The sequence below is a fragment of the Equus przewalskii genome, chromosome 13, assembly GCF_037783145.1.
Source record: "Equus przewalskii isolate Varuska chromosome 13, EquPr2, whole genome shotgun sequence".
Classification (NCBI taxonomy): Eukaryota; Metazoa; Chordata; class Mammalia; order Perissodactyla; family Equidae; genus Equus; species Equus przewalskii.
In genome coordinates this window covers 58581947-58608186 of record NC_091843.1, presented here as the reverse complement: position 1 = coordinate 58608186, position 26240 = coordinate 58581947, and the positions used below count along the sequence as shown (strand labels likewise).

At 42.0% G+C, this 26240-nt stretch overlaps 1 protein-coding gene across 5 annotated transcripts in view; it reads right to left on the bottom strand.

Moving 5' to 3' along the window:
* The window catches only part of EPB41L4A (erythrocyte membrane protein band 4.1 like 4A), a 249202-nt gene extending 223250 nt beyond the window's left edge, over nucleotides 1-25952 (bottom strand). For all 5 annotated transcript variants that reach the window (XM_070571296.1, XM_070571297.1, XM_070571298.1 and 2 more), the window contains exon 1: nucleotides 25693-25952. In XM_070571296.1, the coding sequence (XP_070427397.1) occupies nucleotides 25693-25791 (99 nt within the window). In that variant the 5' untranslated portion in view covers nucleotides 25792-25952. The remainder of the gene's footprint in view (nucleotides 1-25692) is intronic.
* Between the last annotated feature and the right edge of the window lie 288 nt (nucleotides 25953-26240).

The following is a 26240-nucleotide window of genomic DNA, read 5'->3' as shown; positions in this document are numbered from 1 at the left end:
CCGCTGGGACCGATGAGCACATAAAAGTGCCGAGATTCTGCAAAGACATAGCCATCTGTGGGAGGAAGGCCTGAAGGCTGCCTGCCCTTCAGCTCTGTCAGCTAGTAGCCCCTAAGGGACTGATTTAGGGTCTGTGTGCTCAGGGTGAAGCTCTCTGAATCTAAGGCCCTCAATGGCCTCTCCACTCGGACTCTGCCTGATAACTCTGTTCAAAAAGGTCCCCAGGCTGACTCTGAAGGCTGCTGACTTGGTCAGATCCAGCTTTAACCAGGGATTAGGCAGATGCATGAACTCCTGGTGCCTAGTGCTGATCATGTCCAACACACATGCCGTCTCTGAGCCATCAGGACCACTATCCCAACAGGCCGCCCCAGCTTCCCTCAGGGCTTCAAAGCCTTTCCATCATTTTAAGTATCTCAAAGGTAAAGAATCACCACTAAAAAGCAAGTGTCGGGGGCTGGCCCAGTGACGCAGTGACTAAATTCATGTGCTCTGTTTCCGTGGCGGCCCAGGGTTCATGGGTTCAGATCCCTGGCACAGACCTACACACCACTCATCAGGCCATGCTGATACACATACAAAACAGAGGAAGACTGGCACAGATGTTAGTTCAGGACATTCTTCCTCAAGCCAAAAGAGAAAGATTGGCAGCAGGTGTTAACTCAGGGCCAATCTTCCTCACCAAAAAAAGTCAAGTGTCAGACTTCATCTGGAATGGACTATTAATAGTTTCTTACCAGGAGGCAATATTATAAAGAAATTGTGTAAATAATTTGCAAGTTTTCCCTTGAGTTGCAAAATAATATTTACATTTATCACAAAGTCCTCCAAAGTGCAGATTTGGAAAGTTTCTACATTTTCATATAAACATTATCTGTAAATGAGATTTTATATGAAACAGTTCTGTAAACTGTATGTTTTATTAAAATGCTAAGGCATTATTATACAATCACATTAAGATAAAAATTAGAAATTCAGATTACCCTAAGAGATTTATTCAGAACTCATGAAATACATTCTTAATCTTCCACCTTCTCTACTTAAAAGGAAATGTAAAAGTTGCCCACCAAATTTTTGACAACAACAATAATAATAAAGGAAAAATGAAGTAAACTATCTCAATCTCCTCTCACCATACAGTCTGGGAGAAAGAAATTTTAAGATACTAAACCCCAAGAGCTGCTCTCTAGGAGCCAAGACAGAGAGGAGACTTAGAAATTCAAGTTCTTTCAGCAGAAATTCACAGATCATTAAATTAATTCAAAACCCAACAGGGCAGCAAACTAACAACTTATCCTTACTGTATCTGGTTACAGCCTGAGAATTTTCACAAAAATAAGTCTCCTTTCTTCCCACAATTTAAAAGGCAAGCAGTTGAAGGTCACAGTTGAAAAGTGCAGTGCAGAACTGATGCCAGAGTCCAGCCTTAAATACACGGATCTAAGGGAGGTGAGGTGGAGGGGAGGGGCCTGAAAAGGCTAAATCAAACAGAGATGGGAGGACCCACCTTGTCTTGGGGTTCCTGGCTCTCAGGTCCTGGGGTATAGCTGAATCACCAGAGGGAAATTTTTTAACTTTATCCAAGCTCAGATCCCACCCAGACCACTTGAATCAGAACCACTGGTTGTTTTTGTTTTGTTTTGTTTTTGTTGAGGAAGATTCACCCTGAGCTAACATCTGTGCCCATCTTCCTCTATTTTGCATGTGGGACGCTGCCACAGCATGGCTTGATGAGGAGTGCAAGCAGTGTATAGGTCCATGCCCAGGATCAGAACCTAGGAACCCTGGGTCACCAAAGCATAGCGCACAACCTAACCACTAAGCCACCAGGCCGGCCCCTCTCTGGTTGTTTTTAAAGCTCCCCCAGGTGACTAATGTGCATTGAGGGATCAAGATCACTCGCCAGAGAAAGAGAGGGAAAAGGCAGGTAGGGAGAGGAACAGACAGCCAGTGTACAAGAAACCTCAAGTCCACAGGCTGCCCTGACGTTAAGACGCCGCTCTGTAGCCCACCTCAGCATCAGAGGGATCTCTCCAAGACCTGGTCATGACTGTGTGCAGGGCCAGCTCTGGAGCTCTTCTCTCCCTGCGCCCTATCACTGTATCTTTAGGTGCTATGCAGAACAGCTGTCTTTAATCTTCCAAAGGGCATCTTGGTTGGACCCAAGAAAACAGAGCAGGACTGTAGAAACACTGCTGGTTCAAGGTCTCATGAGCCAGCTGGGCAAGGGATTTGCCAGGCCCAATACTCTCCCCTTTGAGCCCCCTGCTATGAGTTCTCAGACGTAAACATGCACTTGAGAGTAAATTATTATAGTTTTCAAGGTTCTGAAGCAGTTGGACTCTTAAATTAACTTAATGAGCTGTGAACTTATGCTAAAGTAACTTCTTATCCCAGAAGAGAACTGTTGGACATGAAAAAAAGACAAATGTCTGGGGCTTAGCAGGAGGTTCAGAGCACAAGAGTGGGGAAAAAATAAAGCACAGTAATTTAAAACCAAAGCTCTAACATTTTCTAACATGAGAAATCGATTTCCTTCAAAATTTGTATTTCCCTGTATTAGAGTAGATTCATATTGGCATTTTTAGAGCACTTTAAAAGACATAATGAACTTTATAAAACTGACACTGTGTAATAAGCACTTAATATATATTATCTCATTTGACCCTCACAGCAGTGCTCGATTTAGCAGTAGGTGTTATCACCCCTGCTTCACAAAGGAAGAGACTGAAGGATACTTGGAGGCTAAGCAACCAGTCCAACTTCACACAGTCGGGAGGCGGTGGGGGTCAAGATGCAAAACCAGGTCTGTCTGACTCCAAATTTTCAATAACTAAGCTCCAGTAAAGGAATTCTGCATCTCTCTCTGCTTAAATGATACGAAAAAACACCACTGTTAGAAAACCATTTCACACTTTCACACATAAAGGCTTTCTCTACATTGGCTTAATAAGCAGTTTCTTCCAGATACATACTAGAGTTCCTATGACATAGAATATGTCATATTGAGTTTTTATTTTAAACAATACTGGACAACTATAGGACATTAGAGGACAAGTATAGGGCACTACTGCTATTTAACAAATTACCCCAAATCTTACTGGCTTAAAGAAACAAACATTTACTATCTCACAGTGTCTGAGAGTCGGGAATCTAGAAGCAGTTAAACTAAGCTGGGTGGTTCTAGTTCATAGTCTTTTACGAGGCTGTAGCCAGGGCTAAAGCCAACTGAAGGCCTGACTCAGGCTGAAGGACCAGATTCCAAAATGGCTCACCAACCTGGTTGTTGGCAAAAGAATTTTCTTTTAAAAGTATTTATTTTATAAACAATTGATAGATTTGATCTGAAAACAGAAATAATTTTTACCAAAATAATCCTCACATATTATACATGTATTTTATATATTTCAAAAATGTGCACAGTACCTCTTAAACACCAACTACGGATTCTTAGTGCTGTGTCTGGTGTTGTTAAGGGTACCAAGTGCATGTAATATGAGTGCTGGATGAAATATGGATATATATGTAGAGAAGAGAACCATTACTATAATGAAGTAATTTGAAACATTAAAGAGACACAAAAAATTCAAATAACCAATAAACATTAAAAAACACTCAATCTTAACAGTAATCAAAAAATATATAAACAGAACTTCACATTTTCCTTAACAAATTGACAAGGATGTTTTTTTGTGTATGTGTGTGTGTGAGGAAGATTGTCCCTGAGCTAACATCTATGCCAATCTTCCTCTATTTTGTATGTGGGAAGCCACCATGGCATGGCTTGATAAGCGATATATAGGTCCACACCTGGGATCCAAACCTGCAAAGCCCAGGCCACCAAAGCAGAGGGCACAAACTTAACCGCCACACCACCAGGCCAGCCCCTGACAAGGATATTTTATAGGTTAGTATTCTTTGCTCATGAAAATCTGGGTGTATAAAGTGAAATAATAATGACACTAACAGCAGCAGCTAGGGTGCATTCTCAATTTTCATAACGCCCTATAAGGAAGGTATGAAAGCAATGAAGGGACAGGGATTAAGTCAACCCTCACCACAGCTGGCAAGCAGCAGATCCAGACTGACCATAGTTCTCCTAACTCAATAACCTAAGCATTAGCCATTATTCTACAGTGCAGTTTATCTAGAAGATATTTGGCCCTATGAAACAAGAGCCTCAGAAATCTCCAAGCATTTGGATCCAGAAATCCCCCTTCTAGAGCGCACAGGCTGGAGACACTCATAAACTAGGCCACTAAGCTAAGGAACGCACGCGGCCTGTTCACACAATGGTGTGTAAAGCAAACCGGCCAGAGCAGAATATTTAGACAGAAGAGGATCATACAGCTTTCAAGATGGAAGCTGGTTTTAGAGATTACTTAGTCCAACCCATTCACTGCACAGGGATAATTACTCAACATGAAAAAAATCTAACTTTTCCCCAAAGTGGGGAGACACAAGGGGAATTTTTTAATAAAAAATGGCTTTCCCCTTCTTTTTCCCAGGCCTGCCCAATTTCTATCCTCAGGAGTTAATGAGAGGGGGATCTATCAGCCTCTGCAATAAACAGCCCCATAATAAATGCATTTTTAAAATTGGGTTTTTCTTTCCTTCATGTATGGTCCTTCCAGTAGGCCCATCTTTGCTACAGACTTGGAAATCAGATCAACTAACCCATGTGAGTGTTCAGAAAATCAGATTGCTGATTTGAATTCACAGGCTCTGAGTGAAATATATCTGGACATGGGCTTCCAGGCAGCTCATCCAGTGTCCCAGAGAGCTTCTTCCCTCACTGTCAGAACGTTTTTCAGAAGAAAGAAGCTTTTAGGAGCCTATCCTCAAAAAGAAAGGGAAGTATGACAGTACACGCTGATTAGAGCCAGTCATAGAAATGAGTTTAGAACATATGAAAAAGAGGTGTTCCTAAAATAAGTATCTACTGTGAGCCCACTATGTGCCAGACATTGTAGTAGGTGTTGAGGACAAATCTAAAAAAAATTCCTGCCTTCATGAAGCATACATTCTACTAGAGAAGACAAGCAACAAACAAAATCAGTAAATACGTTATACAGTTTGTTAGAAGGTGGTAAGTATGATGAAGATAAATAAAGCAGAAGGGCCTTAGGGAAAGTGTGTGCAGAGGGGTCAAGGAAGACCTCAAAAAGAAGACATTTGAGCAGAGATACGAAGGAGTGAGGGTAAGCCATGCAGAATTCTGAAGGAAGAGCATTCTCAGCAGAAGGAACAGCAGGTGGTAGGGCCTCAAGGCAGAAATAGGCTGCATGTGTGAGAAACAAATAAAACTTTATTCCTGACAACTTCATGAATGTTAAGCCTTAGAACTCAGAGTACTAAAGATTAATCATTTTATTGTCTTTTAAGAATTCTCTTGGGGCCGGCCCGTGGCTGAGTTGTCTGCTTCCAGGGCCCAGGGTTTCACCAGTTCGGATCCTGGGCGCAGACCCAGCACCACTCACCAAGCCATGCTGAGGAGGTGTCCTACATAGCAGAACCAGAAGGACCTACAACTAGAATATACAACTATGTACTGGGGGGCTTTGGGGAGAAAAAGGGGAAAACGATTGGCAACAGATGTTAGCTCAGGGCCAATTTTTAACAAAAAGAATTCTCTTAGGGGCCAGCCTCGTGGCAGAGTGGTTAGGTTCGCACACTCCACTTCAGTAGCCCAGGGTTTCACCAGTTCAGATCCTGGGCGCGGATACGGCACCACTCATCAGGCCATGCTGAGGCGGTGTCCCACATGCCACAACTAGAAGGACCCACAACTAAAATACGCAACTATGTACTAGGGGGATTTGTGGAGAAAAAGCAGGAAAAAAGAAAAGATTGGCAACAGTTGTTAGTTTAGGAGCCAATCGTTAAAAAAAAAACAAAGAAAGAAAGAATTCTCTTAAAAAATAAAATAAAAACCTAAAGTCTTTCATGCTTTAAAAACTTTAAGTGGCCATCCAAATCAGAAAACACTGTGGTTTGAGGGCATGTTTCTCTAGAAAATGGACACCCTTTAATGAGCTCATTTAAATAAAACTGCTGACTTTTGATCTCAGATGGGTTACGTTCAAGACACCAGCTGAAGGTAGAGCTATAACTAAGCCAATCAGCCATCTTCGGGAATGGGCCTCAGTACGTGGGCAGGATTCAAGAGGTAGACCAGTATACAGGTGAGAGAGAAAAGCAAGAGACGGTCAATCAACAGAAATGGAATTCTGAATCCACCGTCTTCCCAATTCCCCAACCAGGTACTCCCACCCCCACCCAAATCAAACTTTCCACACCACTCAGTTTCCATCGATATTCCTCTTGAAACACCCTCCCTCACTTACGATGGTAATCCATCACTAGCTCTTTGATTTATCCTCCTGACTGAGCTCCAGCCACACGGGGTTCTTTCTGTTTCTGTTTCAGTGGCTTTTCACAGGCTGTCCCCTCTGCCTAGAACTTCTGCCTCCACATCACTCCCACTCAACCGAAATATGACTCCCTCAGGAGAGCTTCCCTCTCACTCCATCAGAGTCCCTGTTGTACACTCTCCTGTCACTGCCAACATTTCCTCCCCACACCTGCGTGAGCACACTCCTGCTCCCCTACTAAGCTGCAAACTCCTCGCTCGTAGGGACTGTGTGAATTGACCTCACCAATGCATCCAGGGCCCGGCCCAGTGCCTGACACCTGGAAGGTTCTCAAAATATATTTGTTCAATGAATGACTGTCCAAAACATCCTTACTATCTTCTTTTCTACTCCACTCCACAGTCAAATCCTGGATCTCATCACCTCACCACTAACTGCTTTCCCAGATTCCAGGCTCCCCTCGCTCCAATCCAGCCTTCAGCGGTTAACTGCCAGTTTACCTTCCTAAAATACCACCGGGACTCTCCTCTGCTTTGACTTATCACACAGCGGGTCTTAACTCCTCTTCATGGTTTTCAAGTCCTTTCCTTGTCACATAACACCAACTGGATGCAATTTGCTTTTCCCCTTTGCCTCTGGGTTCAGCCAGCCCCCTCACTGTCCCAGGAGTTCCAGTGAGCAACTCCTACTTTCTGTATATCTAAAGCCTACTTATCCTTAAACGTAAAACTCAAGATGTACCTCTCCAGGAGACCCTCATGTCTCACACTTCAATATCACACTTCCAGTCCTAGTCTAGATTTAGCTGCTCTCATAATTTCATGTATGTTCATTTTGTATCCCCTACAACAGGCTGACCAGTGTCAAGAAAGAGGGGAAAGTATTAACACATACTGAACATCACTGGGTGTCAGTTATTACATGAGATATAAAATATCTGGGTGCACAGTAAGTACCATTAAAACTTATTGAATTGACTGGCTCACATGTTCATAGCGGTTACCTTTAAGGGCATATGGTCTTACTCTATGGAGTAGCCTTAAAGAAGAAAAGAATAAAATTTTTTAAAAGGAGTAATTTAAAAATCAAAATGCTCATGAGTTTGAGAAAGAACAAACAGCTTCACTCTCCTTTCCCTACCAAATCAATCACCCAAGTTGCTGAAAACAGGAAATTTAATCGCTTTTCCTGGGCCCTGTCCACTCTATAAGGGAAACTGAAAAAGCCATAGTATTCTGCGAAGCCTGAGTAATGCAAAGTTGACTGTGGTTCCAGACTAGCTAAACCACAGACATGATCTCCAGGCTTGAAAACTAGCACCTGTCACCACAGCCACCTTAGACACAACCTATCAGACCATCAGAGCAAGAAGGAAGCTCGCCTATTTATCCTAATGTTCAAATGTTTGCATCGAACGTACTTAACATATTCACTACCCTCTGCAGAACCCTTTCCTCATTCTTTATTCAGTTAAGAACCAAAACTTCCTCCATAGAGAAAACTATATCTCAGTCAAGGCTGTCTCGTTAATTTGGGACAGTTTTTTAAAATGTTATCCCTGTATGTACTGACACAACCAGATATACCAGAATCATGCAATAGCAAATAGACACATGGATTATGTATGCTTTATTCTCAGTGCAGAAGTTTTAATTTATAGGGAAGTGTAAAAATCTATTACTAGCATTATAAAAATTACAGATGTTCCTAACCATATGGCTTCTTACTAGCACTTACTTCTTTTTCTGCCTGCAATAGGAATCTAACACAATCTAAGACAAGAAATGCTGGGGCCAGTCCCATGGCATAGTGGTTAAGTTCACTGTAACTCCGCTTCAGCAGCCCAGGGTTTGCGAGTCCAGATTCCAGGCATGGACCTACACCACTCATCAGCCATGCTGAGGTGGCAACCCACATTCAAAACAGAGGAAGATTGGCACAGATGTTAGCTCAGGGCTAATCTTCCCGAAGCAAAAAAAGAGGAAGATTGACAGTGGATGTTAGCTCAGGGCGAATCTTCCCCACCAAAAAAAAGAAACGAAATAAATGCAGCCAAACTGACCCAAGTAGTGTCAATGAATCTTCCATGGAGAAGAGAATCGCCAAATGAGACCCAAACTCTTCGAAAGATGCACGAAGACTCAAAATACACCAGTCAGCCTAAGCCATCTTTGCTCATCATTTTTGGTTGAACATGCTTAGAAAACTAGAAACTTGCCATGTGTAATAAGCCATGGATTCCACTTAGAGCAGAATTTATTAAATGTGGAGGGAAATGGTGCATTTTGTTGTCACTTTGCTATCCCAACCTCAGGGAGAAAACACAAACTATCTAACTATTTGAGGACGAAAGTGGAAACATATACCGGTAAAAGCACAACAGAGGTGTGCCTGCCTTCCACTTTGTGCTGAAATCCACAGCGGTCTCCGTCAGGACCATGGCTTTGGTCAACTCAGCAGTGACTGACTGCAGCAGTGGAAAAGCACAGGGAAGACCCAGCAAACCGTAAGCAATTTAGCACATAAATCACCAGCCCTCCACTGGGAAAAAATGCCCTGCGTCGTTTTCAACTTTTCAATGACACCAGATGGGAAGCATTTTAAAACACAAATCAATTTACAATGAAACTTTTCAAAAAATTTTGGACTAAAGCAAAGTACATCTTATGCACACCTGTTTTCAGTAGCCCCAATTTTCATACTTTGAGAAAATGTTTCAAGACATAAATACTGCTCATCTTTTGAAAACAATCTAAAAGGAAGACAAATCGTTTCCCAGAGAGCAGTTAATCACGTATATACCAAATACTAAAATGGTATTTAAGTGAAGGTCACTTCTCTTTCCCCCTTTGATACACTTGCGCGTGCATGCACACAAAACACACACACACACAAATGGCTCAGCATTTTCAAGTAGGAGGAAAACTCAAGGATTTTTAACTGAAAAACAGGGACCCCAGGTTTTTTCACCACCACTCACAAAGGAAATCTGTGACCTAAGGGGGATTGATCTGCTGTCTGCCTGGGGTCTGGTTTCCATTATAGCCGTTCGTTGGAAGTCGCCATCATGCCTGTGTCAATACTGATGTTTCCATGACACTGTCACAGCCTGCTCTCCCCGGGTACATGTAATGGCTTAAAGGCAGTCTAAGGGAAAGTTCTTCAGGGTTTGTGAGATAAAGATTCTAGAAAATAATGATTTATCAAGGTTCTCATGATCCTCAAAAAAAGGTTATTCAGATTCTTAAGAAAGTGAAATCATAATCAATTCATGTCTTCATCACTGAAATTAACAGAAGAATTGCAAGTCTTCATTTCTGACTCATAATTTATTCCTACAAGGAATTTTAATAAGTAAATCCCGCCAGGTTTTCAAATCTGAGCTGCATTTTTGAAACACATCATCAAGTGATCAAGGTTATCTAAATTGAACTTAGCTCTTTCTGCTCAGGCAGGCAAGCTGACCAGGCCATTCTTGACTACTATGCCACCAGAAATGCAAAGGGATTTGTTTTCAATTATGACCTTCAAAAATTTGAAAAGCTGTGCATGAAGGTCAACATACAAGAGAGAGAGGAAGCTGGTGGTTGTTTTCAAAGTAATCTCTGTCCAACCCAATAAACCAGTTTTCCAGTCAGCAAATGCAAATAAAAATAATAAAAAGCATTTTAAGGAAAACTGTACTTTATCTCACCGTTTAGAACTAAGGACATTCTAAGTCATCATTTCACCTTTTTGTTAATCTCCCATTAGGCTTATCATTATACGGCTACATAATAATAACAGCTAATATTTATTTAGTATTTTTCATGTTCTCACGTGTTAGGCACTATTCTAAGCCCTGACATGCATTATTTCAGTCAACCCCCATACCAATCTATGAAATATACAGTATTATTATTCTCATTTCACTGACTATGAAACTAAGGCAGAGTTAAATAACTTGCCAAAAGTCACTAGTTAGTAAATGATAGAGCCACAAAATAATAATTTTTAACACTTCATAGCACTTTAAAATTCTGCAAGAGTTTTTTCAGCCATTGTCTCCTTTGAGCCTTACAACCTCTGTGATGTTGATGGGATAATAGAAGGATCAGTTTAATTTCACAAATGGAAAAACTAAGGCTCCAAAACATTGACTTTTCCAAGCTAGGAAATGAAGGAGCTGGAACACCAAGCCAGATTTTCTGAGTCTCTATTTTCTCCTTCTCCCACTACACAAGCTGCCTTTCTTATTGGAGACACTCAATGAAAGTATTTTCATCAAGCACTGATTATTTCTCAAAGCATAATCGTAGAATTCTCAAAGCATAATTCTAGCTCCAGATGGTTAAAAATGCATCTGATTCACCTTTTATCCCCAGCGTCAAGTACAGTGCCTGGCACACAGCAGACTGCAAGTCTAGAGTATTCCCCGGACACTCCTCATCTTCCTCTACCAAACTCATTCCTCTGTCTCTATTCATGCTACCTTGCTGTCCTGGACTCCCTTCCGAGCTACAGTCCATCCTTATAAGTCACCACTTTGAGGAGGCCAAAGTCTATATAAGTCCACAATCTCTTTTCCACAATCCAAAATCCAAAAAGATATGAAAACTGAACACTTTAAGTTTGATGCTAAATCCCATTTGATGACTATGGTAGTCCATCTTCAAGATGGCTCCCAGTGATCCCGCCTCCGAGGATTCATACTCTTATATAGTCCCTTGTCACACCAAGGTTGGTTGGCGTAACCAACAAAATACTGCAGAAGTAACAGGATATTATAAAAGACTGTGGCTTTCTGCTTGGGCTTTCTCTCTCTAGAGGATCACCTGCTTTAGAGGGAAGCACCTGCCAAGTTGCGAGGACACTCAGGAGCCTATGAAGAGGCCCATGTGGTGAGGAACTGAGGCCTGCAACATGCACACGAGTGAGCTTGGAGGCAGATCCACCATCCCCAGAAGACAGATGCCTCAGGGACAGCTTTAGCGCAACCTCATGAGACCCTGAACCAGAATCATCCAGCTAAGTTGCTCCTGGATTCCTGACCCAGAGAATCTGTAGGTGATAAATGTTTGTTCTTTTAAGCTGCTAAATTTTGGATGTAATCCACCACATAGCAATAGATACTTTCCACCTAAAAGTTACATTTCATACGGGCAAGAGTCCTCCCTCTATTTCATCATCCCCACCAGAAACCCTAGATGCTAGTGGGCATACAACAATCTCTGAAAAAATTCTTGTAGAACTGAGTTCACAAATCCATATCTACAATTATAGACACATAGCATTGGTCCAAACCCTCACACTCAAAACCTATTTATCTTCAAATAACTGACCCAGAACATGATATAAAAACAGTGTCTGACAGAAAAAGAAGCTGACTCTCTCTGAGGAATTCTGGAAAATTTGCACATCCTCCAAGTGCCCTTCTAAACAAAAGCAGAAGCAGGAAATAATCATTGTCAGTGGAAAGATCTATTAGCCTCCTGATGATTGGCCTATCTGAAACCTTTCAACGAAAGAGCAATTTTACCTTTCTGCTTTTCTGTCTCACATCCTCCCTTGGGCAATAAGGGTCACTAATCAGTTTTTAATTTTCTTTCCTGGAGAGAGATTCAGAATTGAGCTGTAAGAACTCAGGGTAAAGGCTTTATAAAATAAAGACAAATGAAGAACTCTGAATAATATGAATTCTAAAACCAGGGTACTTAATAAATTATTCTAGACTTTTTGGATAAATAAGCATTTCTCCAAAAAGCCAAAAAATTAAAATGCAATGCAATAAGTAGCGTTCTGAAAAGAAATTCCACATAAGCAATCTCTTTTCTAAATCAGGAGGGGGAAAGGGTCCCTGGGACATAAGGGTCTCTCCTTCATATAATCTACCCAGAAAGAGTTCCGCAAATCCAAATGCCAAGACTGCAGAAGGTCATCAGGCCAGATCATAGGCCTATGAAGACTTAAGAGGGAGGACAGGCAGAAGTTGGGAGCATGGGAGGAGACGGGATTGGCAGTAAACCTAACAGGTTTTCAGTAAATTCTGACTTCTTCCACTATAATCAGCTCTCAGCCCCTCCTCCTTTGGAAGCTGCAAAGAAACTGAGGGTGGGTGAGCAATGAGAAAATGACCAGAAGGGAAACCAAGAGACAGAGGTTCTAGACCATGTGCTGGGCTCTGGCAAGTCACTGCCCCTCAGTGGGTCTCTGTTCCATCACCCATAGAATGGGAGGGGTGGACTGGATGATTCTGAATGTTCATGCCACGTCTAACTTTCTATCATAAGGGAAATCCAGTCTGCTGTAACTTACATCATCTCTTCCACATTCTCCCCCTGGTGTCTGCTGCATTCTCAGGGAGCAACATGGAGCTGAATTAACTGAGGACATGTGACCATGCACAGATTTGGTGCAGAGAATCAGACAGGTAAACTATTGGACAAAAGAATGAGTGGCTGGCAGGAAAAAGCAATGACAAGTAGAAACGAGTTTGTATGGAACATTTTGTCATGCAATGGCATTATTTAGATTCTAGAGGCTTGAGATTTTCTTCATAGAAGGAGCTGCCTGTAGCCTGTATATCCACTGGGATTTTTCAAGGGTTTGAATACTACTCAGTTCTAAAACGTGCAAACTGGAGAAAATTGTAAAGCTTATATTATGCCAGTTTCAATACTACTAAGATTTGCTACAATTTCCCTCAGTCATCCCTCAGGGGATGTCAGTCCAATTCCATAAAGCCATACTTGCTTCCTAGGCTTTAACCTGCAATCCTGCTGGGAATCTTGAAGTTCATGGTTGAAAGGAAGTCCCGGGAGTGGGGGAGGGGGCGTGTGTACAGAAGTGGTCTTCTAGTCATCCACGTTATTTTCCTGGGAGGAAAACACTGCACGTCATGCTGCTCAGGACAAATCTCTAGCAATTTCTCAGTATGTTTCAAGGTAATACATGAAAACCACATACCTATTTAAATGGTATTAACTTTTCCAACATGCTACACCTTCACCTATCAAAACTAACAGTTTTTCATAAAACATATGCAAAGACCCTTTTACCAGCCCTCCACCAAGTGATTTACAGAAAAAGTCTACCAAAGGCAAATCCTTTACACAATGTAAATAGCAACACTCAAAGCTGGTACACAAAAGTTTTTGGAAATCTAAATATTCAACCAAGGTTTCAAGTTACAAAAGCAATAGAAAGGGCAGGACTGAAACAATCCTATCAGTCCTTCTTCAAATATGGCAAATATTTACTGAACACCACTAGGAACCTTGTACGTTCTTGAGCATTTAACAGTGGATAAAACATACAATGTTTTACTGCCCCAGGGAGTCCACAAGAAATTTTTCTCAAAATATTAAATGTCAAGCATTTTTTTTTAATAGGAGTGTTTTCTCTGCTGAGTTATACACACTTACCTTACCAAAGAACTAATGAAAACAAGATGCATAAAGGACGTATATCAATAGAATAGAATTTAGAGTCCAGAAATTAATCTTCACATTTATTGTCACTTGATTTTTAATAACAGTGCGAAGACAATTCAATGGGAAAAAGAATAGTCTTTTGAATAAATGAGCTGGGACAGTGGATATCCACATGCAAAAGAATGAAGAATGGATTATAGACCTAAACTTAAGAGCTAAAGCTATAAAACTCATAGAAAAAAACATAGGAGTAAATCTTCATGACCTTGGATTAGGCAATAGTTTCTCAGATATGACCCGAAAAACACAGGAAACGAAAGAAAAAACAGATAAATTGGGCTCCATCAAAATTAAAAACTTTTGTGCATGAAAAGACACTGTCAAGAAAGTTAAAAAAAAAACCAGCCCACAGAATGGGAGCAAATATTTCCAATCAAATATCTGATAAGGGACTTGTATACAGAAAATATGTATATATTTTAAACTCTTATACTTAATAATAAAAAAGACAATTCCATTTTAAAAAATGGCAAAGATAGACATTTTTCCAAAGAAGATATACAAATGGCCAATACACACACAAAAAGATGCCCATCATCATTACTCCTCAGGAAATTGAAAATCAAAACCACACTAAGATACCACTGCACATCCAATAAGATAGTTATAATCAAAAAGACAGATTATAACAAGTGTTGGTGAAAATGTGTGGAAACTGGGACCTGTATGCATTGCTGGTTGACACGTAAGATGGTGCAGCTGCTGTGGAAAACAGTTTATCAGTTCCTCACACTGCTCAGCCTATGACCCAGCAATTCTACTGCTGGGTAAATATGCAAGAGAAATTAAAACATATGTCCACACATAAACTTGTACATGAATCTTCATAGTGACATGACTTATAATAGCCAAAGTCCATTAACTAATGAATGGATAAATAAATATGGTATATGCATACAACGCAATTTTATTCAGCAATAAAATGGCACGAAATACTGATACATAGTGATTGAACCTTGAAAACACTATGCAAAGTGAAGAAAGCCAGTCACAAAAGACCACATATCATACAAATCTATTTATATGAAATTTCCAGAATATGCAAATCTACAGACACAGAAAGATTAGTGGTGGCCAAGAGGTGGGGACCAGGGGAGTTGGAAGGAAATGATAAGTGACTGCTAAGAGGTATGAGGTTTCTTTTTGCAGTGATGAAATGTTCTAAAATTGATTATGGTGATGGCCGCACAACTTTGTGATAAATGAAAAACCACTGAATTACACACTTTAAATGAGTGAATTGAATGGTATGTGACTTACATGTTAAGAAAGCTGTTTTTAAAAATTAAATAAAAATTAAGAAGTCAAGCAGGTGCACTGTTTATACCCAGGGAACCTAGAAAGTAAAGAGGAGAAAGATGTCTTTTCTTTCCCGGATTCACTAGTTTACATCAATCTGGAAGTACCTTTTCTTATTCAGATTCATTAATCTAGTCAACATTCATTCATTGACACCTACTACTCCTTAGGAACCGGGCTCAATTGGAAATCCCTTAAAAAAGACCTAGTTTCCTCCTGGAAGGCTTTCCATGTCTACTAACAACAGCTACCACACCCATTAGGGTGGATGGAGCTAAGGGTTTCATGTATGGTACCTCAGGATAAGGTGGAGAGCCTCACCCTAACTTTACAGACGAGGAAGCAGACTCAGAGGGTAAGTGATGTGGCCAAGTTTACAGCATGAATAAATGGAAGAGAGAGTTAAAGCCAGATTTTTCTATGACCAAGACCGTGCCTTCTTCACCTTACTATATTCCTCCCAGGGTGATAAGGCAGGAAAGAATGGAAACTACTGCAATGAACTGCAGGTTTGATTAGGGTCAGAAGAAGGCGTTTCCAGAACTCTACCAAGAAGTCTTCAAACAAGGTGATACCTAAGCAGAACCCTGCTGGATGACGGCTGATACTTCACTCAGACAAGAGGAGGTGGGGTGGGGCTTTCCAGGCAGAGAAAAAGACACAGGTGAGAGGGAATGTGGACAATTTAGACTACAAAGCAGCTCAGTCTGGCTAGAATACATTAACAGGTACAAGGAAGCGGTGGGACAAAGGACAGAAAGAGGTGGGGTCTGCTGAGTGGCACCACCATGCTAAGGAATTTACAACTAAGCTGCAGAGGTTGAGGAGCCACTGAAGTACTCTAAACAGAGGGTAGGAAGACACTCTAGATGCCGTCACAGGGGGTTAACACTGGAGGCAGGGCCAGCGGTTAAAAGGCTACTGCAACTGTCCAGTTGAGAACTGAGAACGGTCTAAATTAGGGCAGTAGCAAGGAGAGGAGAGAAGAAACAAATCTAGAAGACATTTAGGAGGCGGGAATTCCAAGACCTGGAAGGATGTGGAAATTTAAGGGGAGCACACGTGCCAGAATCCTGAGCTGAAGGGTAGGTGGACACTGTTGGTGGCCAACCGCACCCACAGCTCCCTCCTTCCTTCCTGACTGAACCCTTCCCCCATGCCTCAGCCATTGCCTCAGGGAAACTTACTCAACCCCTACCCAGTCCCAGGGAGGATCTGTTGCCCTAAAGGTGATCCCATTGCCATTATGGTTCAAGAATGGTCAGAAGACTCACTCTGCTAAAAGACAGAAGGGAAAGTCGGCTGGGGGACTTCTAGAGAAAGTGTCTTCTCTCCTACAAAAGAGAAGAGATATTCCTATCTCGCACATTGCCATGTAAGAATATCATCTCCAAGACCATTTAGCCATCTGCTTCCACCTACAGATGACCCTAACTCCCAAGATGGCAGAGCACAGAAGAGACAGAGAACTTAGGGCCTTGATGTCATCAACCTACCCCAAACTCCTCTCCTGGCTCCTGGATTCCCTGATGGGCGAGCACATAAACTTCCTCATGTTAAAGCAGTTTGCAGTGGGACCTCTGTCAGCAGGAATCAAAGCATTTGAAAGGATAAAGATGGAGTCTGGCCTCACTGGCCAAACTAAGCAGCACAGGAAGAGAAGGCCTGGAGGGAGCAGAGGGGTAGGGATGGCAGGCTTAGGCATCTAGTGTGATATCCAGTAGGCAATCAGAAATAGAAATCAGATAAGAGGTAGGAAGTCTGGACTAGTGTACAGATCTGGAGTGTCAGCATTCCACTGTTAGCTGAAGCAATATGAGCAGATACAGAGATCCGACAAGTCACTGGTACACATGAATTTCCAACCACCACTGCTCCCCTACTTCTAACACCCAGCACGCCCCTCAGAGAACCAGCATCACTTTGGGCAGGAGTAGGGGGTTAGCTATCCAAAAGTGGAATTCAGAAAGAAACTTATAGCAAATAACAGATCCTATGTGCCTAAAATTCTTTTATCAAACTCTTACTATCCTCCTATGAGACAGGAATCACGCCCCTCAGCTTACAGATGAGGAAACGGAGACTAGTTCAAAGACAAGTCAGCTGGCCAGTCTCAAGGCAGACCAGGTTTGAACACAGGGCAGGGACAGGGAGAAGAGGGAAACTGAAGGTGACAGCACCCCAGTTAGAAGGCTGGTTTGGGTGCAAAGTGTGAGGGCCTGGACTAAGTTGAAAGCAGTGAGGATGGTAGAGAAAAAAAAAACAATTTTGAGACGTAACAATTAACGCAGCCGCGGCTCCAAGACTGACTCTCAAACACAGCTCTAAATGAAGGGCGAGGTGGGACCTGAGTGGTTTAAAAACTCAAACCTGTCTCTGGGCTAGCTGAGGGACCTGGCTCTCACTAATGTCACTGTTCGTACGAAAAGTTGTATTCTAAGCAAGGTCCTTTCCAACCAACTTCGGGAACACCATCCCCACAAAGTTGGGAACTCTTGGTATTACTAACTGTGCTTTCTCATGTGCCCAGAAAGGGTCGTTTCTTTTTTTTTTTTTTTTTTTAGGAAGATTAGCCCTGCGCTAACATCTGCCACCAATCCTCCTCTTTTTGGGGAGGAAGACTGGCCCTGAGCTAACATCTGTGCCCATCTTCCTCTACTTTATATGTGGGACGCCTACCACAGCATGGCTTCATGAGTGGTGCCATGTCCACACCCAGGATCCAAACCGGCGAATCCTGGGCCACCAAAGCAGAACTTGCAAACTTAATCGCTGGGTCACTGGGCAGGCCCGAAAGGGTCATTTCTAAACTCTCTGTTGCTGCATTGGGTTCCCTCCTTGGCCTTGGTCCTGCCATCTGACCTTTCAGTCGTTGTCCATGGGGGCAAGTGCTCAGCAACTCTTGGTCTTCGGTCTTCCTTGCCTGCCCCCATCTTCCTCCTGCTAACCTCTTGGCAAGTCAATATCCTGGGAAACAAATTTCTCACACCTTTGGAAGCCACTGCCAGGTCCTTTCACATCTTCAGGAGAGGCTCTGGAGGAGCCAGCTCAGCCCTTGGGGAACCTCTTAACAAGAGTGTTTAGTTTCAGAGAAATGGATTAACAATAGACAGCATTAGGAAGAATGGCTGTTTCACTGGAAAAAAAAAAAAACAAAAAAAAAACAGGAAATCCATACATGGCTCAGAGGGCATAGGAATGCAATCCACATTTTTGAGAATGGTACAAACTCTCCATATTGTAGTTAAAGGCTTTTTGAGTCACAAACTAAACTGACTGGTTCCTGACCTTAACACACCTAGCCTATACCCGCAACAAGCGATAACAGATGCCTGGTTAATCTTAGCATAGGAGAATCAGAAACAAATCCTGTGATCCAGAAGCAAATGGCAGTTACTCATTACAAGCCAAAGTAGGCTGACCAAGAGTGTTATATACAAGCTTTACTTGTGGCTAAATATCAGAAACAAAGAACCGCCAAAGCAGTCAATCTCAGAGAGGCTGGAAGGGCACAGCAAATCTGATCTGACTTTTCATGTTTATAACAGGCCTGCAGAAAAATACACTGTGCATCGGAATGAAAAACTTATAATTTACCATAAAAACCCAATATTTAACTTATTGACACTATCTTTTCCATTTAAGCCTTAGAGCAGTGTCAGGTGAGGTTTGCACAGCTTCAAGACTAAAATGGCTGATAGAGCAAGATTAAAAATTACACCGATGGTCCCTGATTGTGTGAAGGAACACTGTGAAGCCAACTGACACTTTACATAATAGGCGGTTTACACAATAGGAGACAAGGAAGAAAAGTAACTAGAATATGACGATCTATTATACATTCTTGAAATATGCCCTTCTTCCAAAAGATTCTCAAGTTGTAAAAGGAAAGTTATATTTTTTAAAAAGAGAGAAAGACTTAGTTACCTCTATAATACAAAAATGAGGGGACTCCTGTTTTCTGAAAAGCTGCTAGCCAGCTCTCGAGTGTGCTGCATGCATTCAGTCCACTGCACCATCTCATTTTCTACCCACCGTCAATACAAAAATTAGAGTATCTTGGCAACATACTTTTCACAGTGAGATTCACTTTATTCTAGGATCTTTCCTAGTAAAAACGAAATGGCACAGGAACCTCATTATCCAGAAGATTTTCAATATGGCCTATTCCAACCGTAACCCTCCACTCATTCCTCTATTCAAATTACAGTTAATAAGCATCTATTACACAAGGTGTACAGCTCTAGCTGCTGAGGATCAAGGCAGGGGCTTACAGGCTGCTGGAGGAGACACAGGTATCTAGAAATAATGCTCGTAATGAGACAGGTGCTGTTACAAGGACGTGTGGAAGGCCCTGACGAGCGCTTAACTCTGCCTGGGCAGGCTAAGTTGAAGGCTTCCCAGCAGATAGGATACTTGATTCAAGTCTTAAAGGATGGTTCAGATGAGTGTGTGCTTAAGGAAAGGCAAAAGGGTACACACCATTCTGCGGGAACCCCATGCATAAAGGGATAAAAGAGTCTGGTATGTGTGGGAGACTGAGCAGATCTGCACGACCACAGAGCAAGTCATTTGGGTAGGCAGGCCTAGATCAGCTAGGGTGCTATCTGTAGACAGGAATGAGGCACTAAAAGTAGGAGGAGAGAATGAGGAAAGGAAGAGAAAGAATAAAGTTAATATTCTCTGGGTGCTTACCACATGCAAGGCACTGTGGACGTATGAAGTAGGTACTATTTCGTCCCCATTTTACAGATGGGGAAGTTGAGACTCAGAGAAGATAAGTATCTTTCTGAAGGCCCCACAGCTAGTAAGTAATCAGGGGAGCCAAAATTTAAACCCAGGTGGTCTGACGCCAGAGCCCATGCTTTTTTTTTTTTTTTTTTTTAAGGTCGGCACCTGAGCTAACAACTGTTGGCAATCTTTTTTTTTTTTCCTGCTTTTTTCCCCCAAATCCTCCCAGTACATAGTTGTATATTTTAGTTGTGGGTCCTTCTAGTTGTGGCATGTGGGATGCTGCCTCAGCGCGGCCTGACAAGCAGTGCCCTGTCCACGCCCAGGATCCGAACCAGATAAACCTTGGGCGGCCAAAGCCGAGCATGGGAACTGAATGACTCGACCACAGGGCTGACCCAAGAGCCCATGCTTTTAATCACTTCATAATATTGCTCCTAGTATAAAGATATTAAGTAAAAGACACAGATATCATATTATCTTCACTGACACGTAAGGTTACGTGACTCACCCCTCAAAAGAGAAAAAGGCAGGCATCCAAAAGTTAGCCTGCATCCAGTGCGGAAGGCTGAGCATCAATTACATAAGAATAAAGGAAGCTGCGATCCTCTATGGCAGTGGTTCTCACTGTGATTTTGCCCATTGGGGGACATTTGGCAACATCTGGGGATATTTTTTGGTTGTCACAACTGGGCAAGAGGTGCTACTGGCGTCTCTGGGTAGAGGCTAGGAAGGCTGCTAAGTATCCTACAATGGACAGGACAGCCTTCCATAACAAAGAACTGTCTGGCCCTCTCTGAGATACAACCTGACAAAAACTACTGAAGAAAAGATGGTTTCCCCTCTTGTGTGTAAGCGTCTTAATAAAAATAGCAAACCACTGTCCATGTGGCTAATCCAAAGTTGAGCCGACTTTTGTCCCAGCAATTTAGATTTAACTTTATCATCGATCAGAATGTTTATGTCCTCCCAAAATTCACATGCGGGAAACTTAACTCCCAAACTGACAGTATTAGGAGGTGGGGCTTTTGGAGGTGATTATTAGTCTTCCTATTAAAGAGGGCCAATAGAGCTCCCAGCCCCTTCCGCCATGTGAGGATACAAGAAGAAAGTGTTCGACCCAGAAGAGGGCCTCACTTGTCCATGCTGGCACCCTGATCTTAGACTTCCAGCCTCTATGAGAAATTTCTCTTGTTTATAAGTTGCCCAGTCTGTGGTTATTTTGTTATAGCAACCTGAACAGACTAAGATACCACCCATGCTCAAAAGCAACAAAAGTTCTGCAGTAGTTAAGTTTGGTTTAAAGTTTGTTCGAGCTTAACATTGTAGAATTCAAGAACAATTATATTAACGGGGCTGTAAAAAGTGTGGTCCACCAGCAACTAAGAAAATTATAAATACCTGGAGAAGGGCAGCTATTAGCAAGCTGCTGGAGGTAACAAACAATGCTTTCCCCCTTAAATTACTTCCAAACCATGGATGATGAAAGGTATCTTTAATACTTCTATTAAAGAAAAAAAACTTCTTGTAAAATTGAGGGGGCATTTCAGGTCTGAGGATCTATGTATAACACGGTGACTACAGTTGATAGTGCTGTATTATATAACTGAAATTTGCTAAGAGATTAGAACTTAAGTGTTCTCAACACAACATAAAGATAAATCCGTGAGGTGATAGATGTGTTAACTAACTTGATGGTGGGATGGGGTGAATCCTTTCACAGTGTGTACCAAATCATCATGTTGTATACTTTAATTATGTTACAATTTTATTTGTCAATTATACCTCAAGCTGAAAAAATACTTTGAACCATTTTTTAAAAACAAAAAATTTGAGGGCGCATTTATATACTAGGTCATCTACATGGCCACAACGTGGATATCGTATTTGAATTTCAGAAACTTAGATACAGGGTGGAGGAGTATTTCTATCCCGGTCACATCTAATTTACTAATCAATCAAGACCTGCAGCCACTCTGACATTAACAGAAACGTTGGTGTATGATTACTTGCTTCAACCTATTTTTATAAGGTCCGTGACTCTACCTTTGATATCAAAAAGATACAGGTATTCACATATACATTAATATGATTTGTGAAAAGCTATTGCGTTTCACTTTTTTCCCTATCTTCTTAGACGTTTTCTTTACCAGTCCAAATGGAATGAAAATTCTAGGTGAGATGCATATAATTTAAGTTCCCACCTGCTAATTGTCTGTCTAGTTTATTAGGAAGCTTCTGATCAAAGCATCAAAACTGACACAGAATATTCCTTCAGGAACCTCAAGATGATTAGGAAGTAACTTCATTTAAAAGTTAATGGGTGAACTGTACACTTTGTGTGAATTGTACAGTACACCTCAATAAAGCTGTTAAAAATGTTAATGGAATTTCCATCTTGCTGTCATATTGGTTTCATTAATTTAGTCAAATACATCAAGGGGAAAATGAACACCTCAGTGTTTATTACATTACTACTCAGAGGACTAAAATCTTGCTACAATGAAAATATTAATCTAGTTCATATTTGCAGCAGGAATTTTGAGGACTAAATTTGTATTCAAATCTTGTGATTTTTTTCCCCCTGAAAATCTTTTGCTAATCAAATGACAATCCATAAAAGTAGTCCGAGCCACACTCAAGGTTTGCTTTCTAAGAGAACAAAAAGAAAGATCTCTACCTCCCCAGGCACAGAACACTACAAAGGACATAACAAAAGTTTCCCTGAGCAAACATTGCTCAAAAAACCGAGAGACCAACCACAGCAGAAATTCCTACTTAAATAAACAACAGAGATAGCAGCAAAGAACAAACAGCCCAACAGCTATTGTGGGGCTCAACACACAACCAACAGCGTTCAGCTGATACAAACTTACGTTTTTACATCTTGGCTAGGGCCTGAACTATGAACTGCGTGCAAAAGACTTTCTGCTTGTCAAGGTGAGGTCAGGTCTAAAGCAAGTTAAGAAGGCATGTTTCTACCTAACGTTAGTATGAATACAAAGACATCCTTTTTTATTTTTTCTAATTATTTTTTAAACAGAAAATTATTTTCCACTTAAACGCTACTCTTCTTAAATATAAGAAGTGTAATTATTGTCTTCAGGCTGAAAGGCTTTTCATGGGAAGCCAATTTTTTTCTGAAGTCCATGGAAAAACTTTGATCTAAGTTGCAGAAAATCACTTTATAACTAACTTGTCAGTGCGTAATCTGGCGCTTAAATAAATCCAAGGAGTGTTTTAAAATGGCACACAGGAAAAAACGTTTTACCAAGATTCTCTCATATTGCTTCTACTTAAATTTACCACTAATCTGTTTTAACTCACAATGCATTATTATAACAGTAACACAAGCAAATTCTCAACTATTTAGGAATCGGTAAAATTTCTTCCATTATGGGATGAGATATGTGAGTAATTTCAACACAAAATTAGCTGTCTTCATTTCATTTGAGATAGAATTCAAAAAAGAATCATCTCAAAATAAGTGTTAGGAAATACTTTTGAAAGATAAAAAGACTTTTCTATTTTAATTTCAGGGGAAAAAATGGGCTAATTGATGTCGCATGCTTAACTTTGATTTTAACTAGTGATAATCAAAATTATCAAGTGTACTATCCGGGGGGGAAACACCATAATAGTAGTTATTGGCTCTTAACTTTGAAGTAATTGTTTACTATTTCATTTATAAACTAAAGCAGGAGTTAAAGAAAATGCCAAGTATGTAGAGAACGATAATATACACATTTTCATTGTGTTTGAATACTATCTACATGTGAGATGCCGTTCATACACTATTCCATTTATAAATATACATTTGTTTAATTTAGTACCTACCACAAGTAATAGGTGCTTAACAGGCATTTTACAGTAGCACAGTGGTTACAGATAATGAGGTTAACTTGAGCAAACAACATCTATGTTACACATATGGCCATCAAAATAATCGTGGCATGCTTTTGTGACACCGAAAGGGGCGAACAGCGTTGCAAAATGATTGTTTCCAACAAAAGCCTGCTTAAATTATTGTTTAGTTGAATGGCATATAACCAAAATAACAGCATTATCAAGTTGCTTTTGCCTTTGAATCACTCACCAATTTTCAACCTATTTGCAAAACAAGATAAGCACCATCAGGTTATAAAAAGTAATTATGGATCAGAATTTCTGATTCATGTTTCTTTGACAAAATTATTCCATTTGATCCCAAGTCTTGGCTGCTCTCTTGACAGAATAATGTACATGCTCCACAGCTGACAGCGTAAGGCTTTCATGACTAAATAGGAAGCTCACACTCCAGATGACTTTAGACTTTGCACATCAGAAAGATTTCTTTGTTGTTTTAGTATCAGATCGTCAGTTATCTTTTTTAACTGTTTTTAAGTCAGAAAATCTATGTATTATCAAAAATTTACGATGTCTTTGTGATTTCTGCTTATTTGCACAGTACACCAAAGAATGTTATATCACGTTGCAAAGTAAGTTTTTTTCCTGATTTCATTTAGGGGGGAGGGGAGTGTTTTGGAAGAAAAAAGTTGAAAATATAAAATGAACACTCTCCCCCAAAAAAGTCTTTTATTGGTCTTGAAAGGAAACACCAAACGAGAACCTGACTGACTTGTGCTTGTTATAATTACTGAGGAAAAAATACGCAAAACAATTTCCTAAAGGAAAGGGTTAACTCCATCTTGTGGCTTTAATTGCTCATTTTTGCCCCTTTCTCCTGCAAAAGAGTGACACCTGTGAAATTAGAATTCTGTACACCTAGAATGGTAATATCACAGCTGAAGCTTCTGACCAGGAATAGTCTAGTATGCATAAAGCTATGTAAAAACTGATTCACACAAGGAAATGCCCAGGGCCTATGCCATTAGGGTTAACTGCTGAGATGTCAAGACTAGGACAGGACACTTGGCAGCTTGAACTCGATTTCTCAGACTGCCAGCTCTACGGGGGGTGAACGGGGGGAAAGGGAAGCGGTTTCCCTTCATCAGATTTAGCTGTTATCTAAAAATGCCTCAGTGATTTCAAACTGAAGGAGAAAGGGAAACAAAACAACAAAACGTTCCCGATTCTACTCACCCCTGGGGAGTTAGGTTTTTGCAAGAGCAAAACAAGCGCGCAGGCGCGTGCGTCAGGTTGTCAACTATAAACAGAACTCATCAAAATTAAGGAAGTGGATCTCTACAACCTCCCACAGCCTTTTTGTTTGGGCTCTCTAAGTTAATAGTAGTAATTGCATTTTAATGACCTACAAACAGACGCAAAGTTATTACTGAGTCGCTTTGAGAGACGTTTACTTAAATGTGGGGATAAAACCGGTTCGCTCGTGGAAAGGGAAATTATTTTCCGTCCAAACGTAGCAATACCCAACCACAAACCGAGGCGACACAATCACAACTACCCGGTAAAGGTGTTTCAACGAGTGAACTATTTTCCTTCCCCAAGGACACTATCGAGATAAAAGCCTTCAACAAAGCCGAGGGACGCGTGCCTTCGGCGCTGTCGGCAGCCTGTCTATACCACTCTGCGCCTCTTCAGGAGCTGCCGGGGCCTGAACTGCTTTGGGAAGGCTTTGGGTCTCAGTCGCAGGATCGTGGATTGCAGCTGAGAGTTGGAGGTGGCAAACTTACTTTCCTTTAGGAAGGGACTCAAAGTTACCCCACCCTGACACGTCCCGTCTACCTGGGCGCAGAAGGCAGCTGCGCTCCTTCCCACGACGCCGTGACAGCCCTCAAACAAAGCCGCAGACCCTCGAGCCCGCCCGGCTGCCGACCCCGGAACGCGCCCCGGCTCGCGCCCGCGCCCGCGCCTACCTTGATGCCCTGCTGCTGGGAGGTAAGGGTTAACTTGGATTCATCCAGGAGCAAAACTTCGCAGTAAAATTCTTCCGGAACAGCGCAGAAACAGCCCATGTCGGCTGTGGCGTCTCCAGCCAGGCGAGAAAACGGCGACCCAGGCGCTGAGCCGTCCCCTCCCCTCAAGCGAGAGGCATTAATTCATTGTCCCCGCCGCGGCTAGGGCGTGAGGAGCAGTTCCCGGCGGGGCCAGGGCCGCGCGGGCGGGAGCTAAGGAGGGCGGAGAAGCCGGGAGAGTCAGCGCCCGGGAGCGGCCGGGGAAGTGCCGGCGGAACTGGGCGCGGAGGGCGGCGGCGCGTCCCCGCGCATCCTGCGGCTCCGGCTCCTCCGAAGGCGGGGGCGCCGCGGCCCCTTCCGCAGTCCTGGGGACGACGAAAGTCGCCTGGCAAAGGGGGCAAGGGGCAAGAAAAGGGAGGGACGAGAGCTCGAGGCCCTCCCCGCCCTTGTAAGCCCCGAGAGCTCCGCAGCCCCCTCCACCCGCGCCCACCGGAGCGCGGCCGCGACGC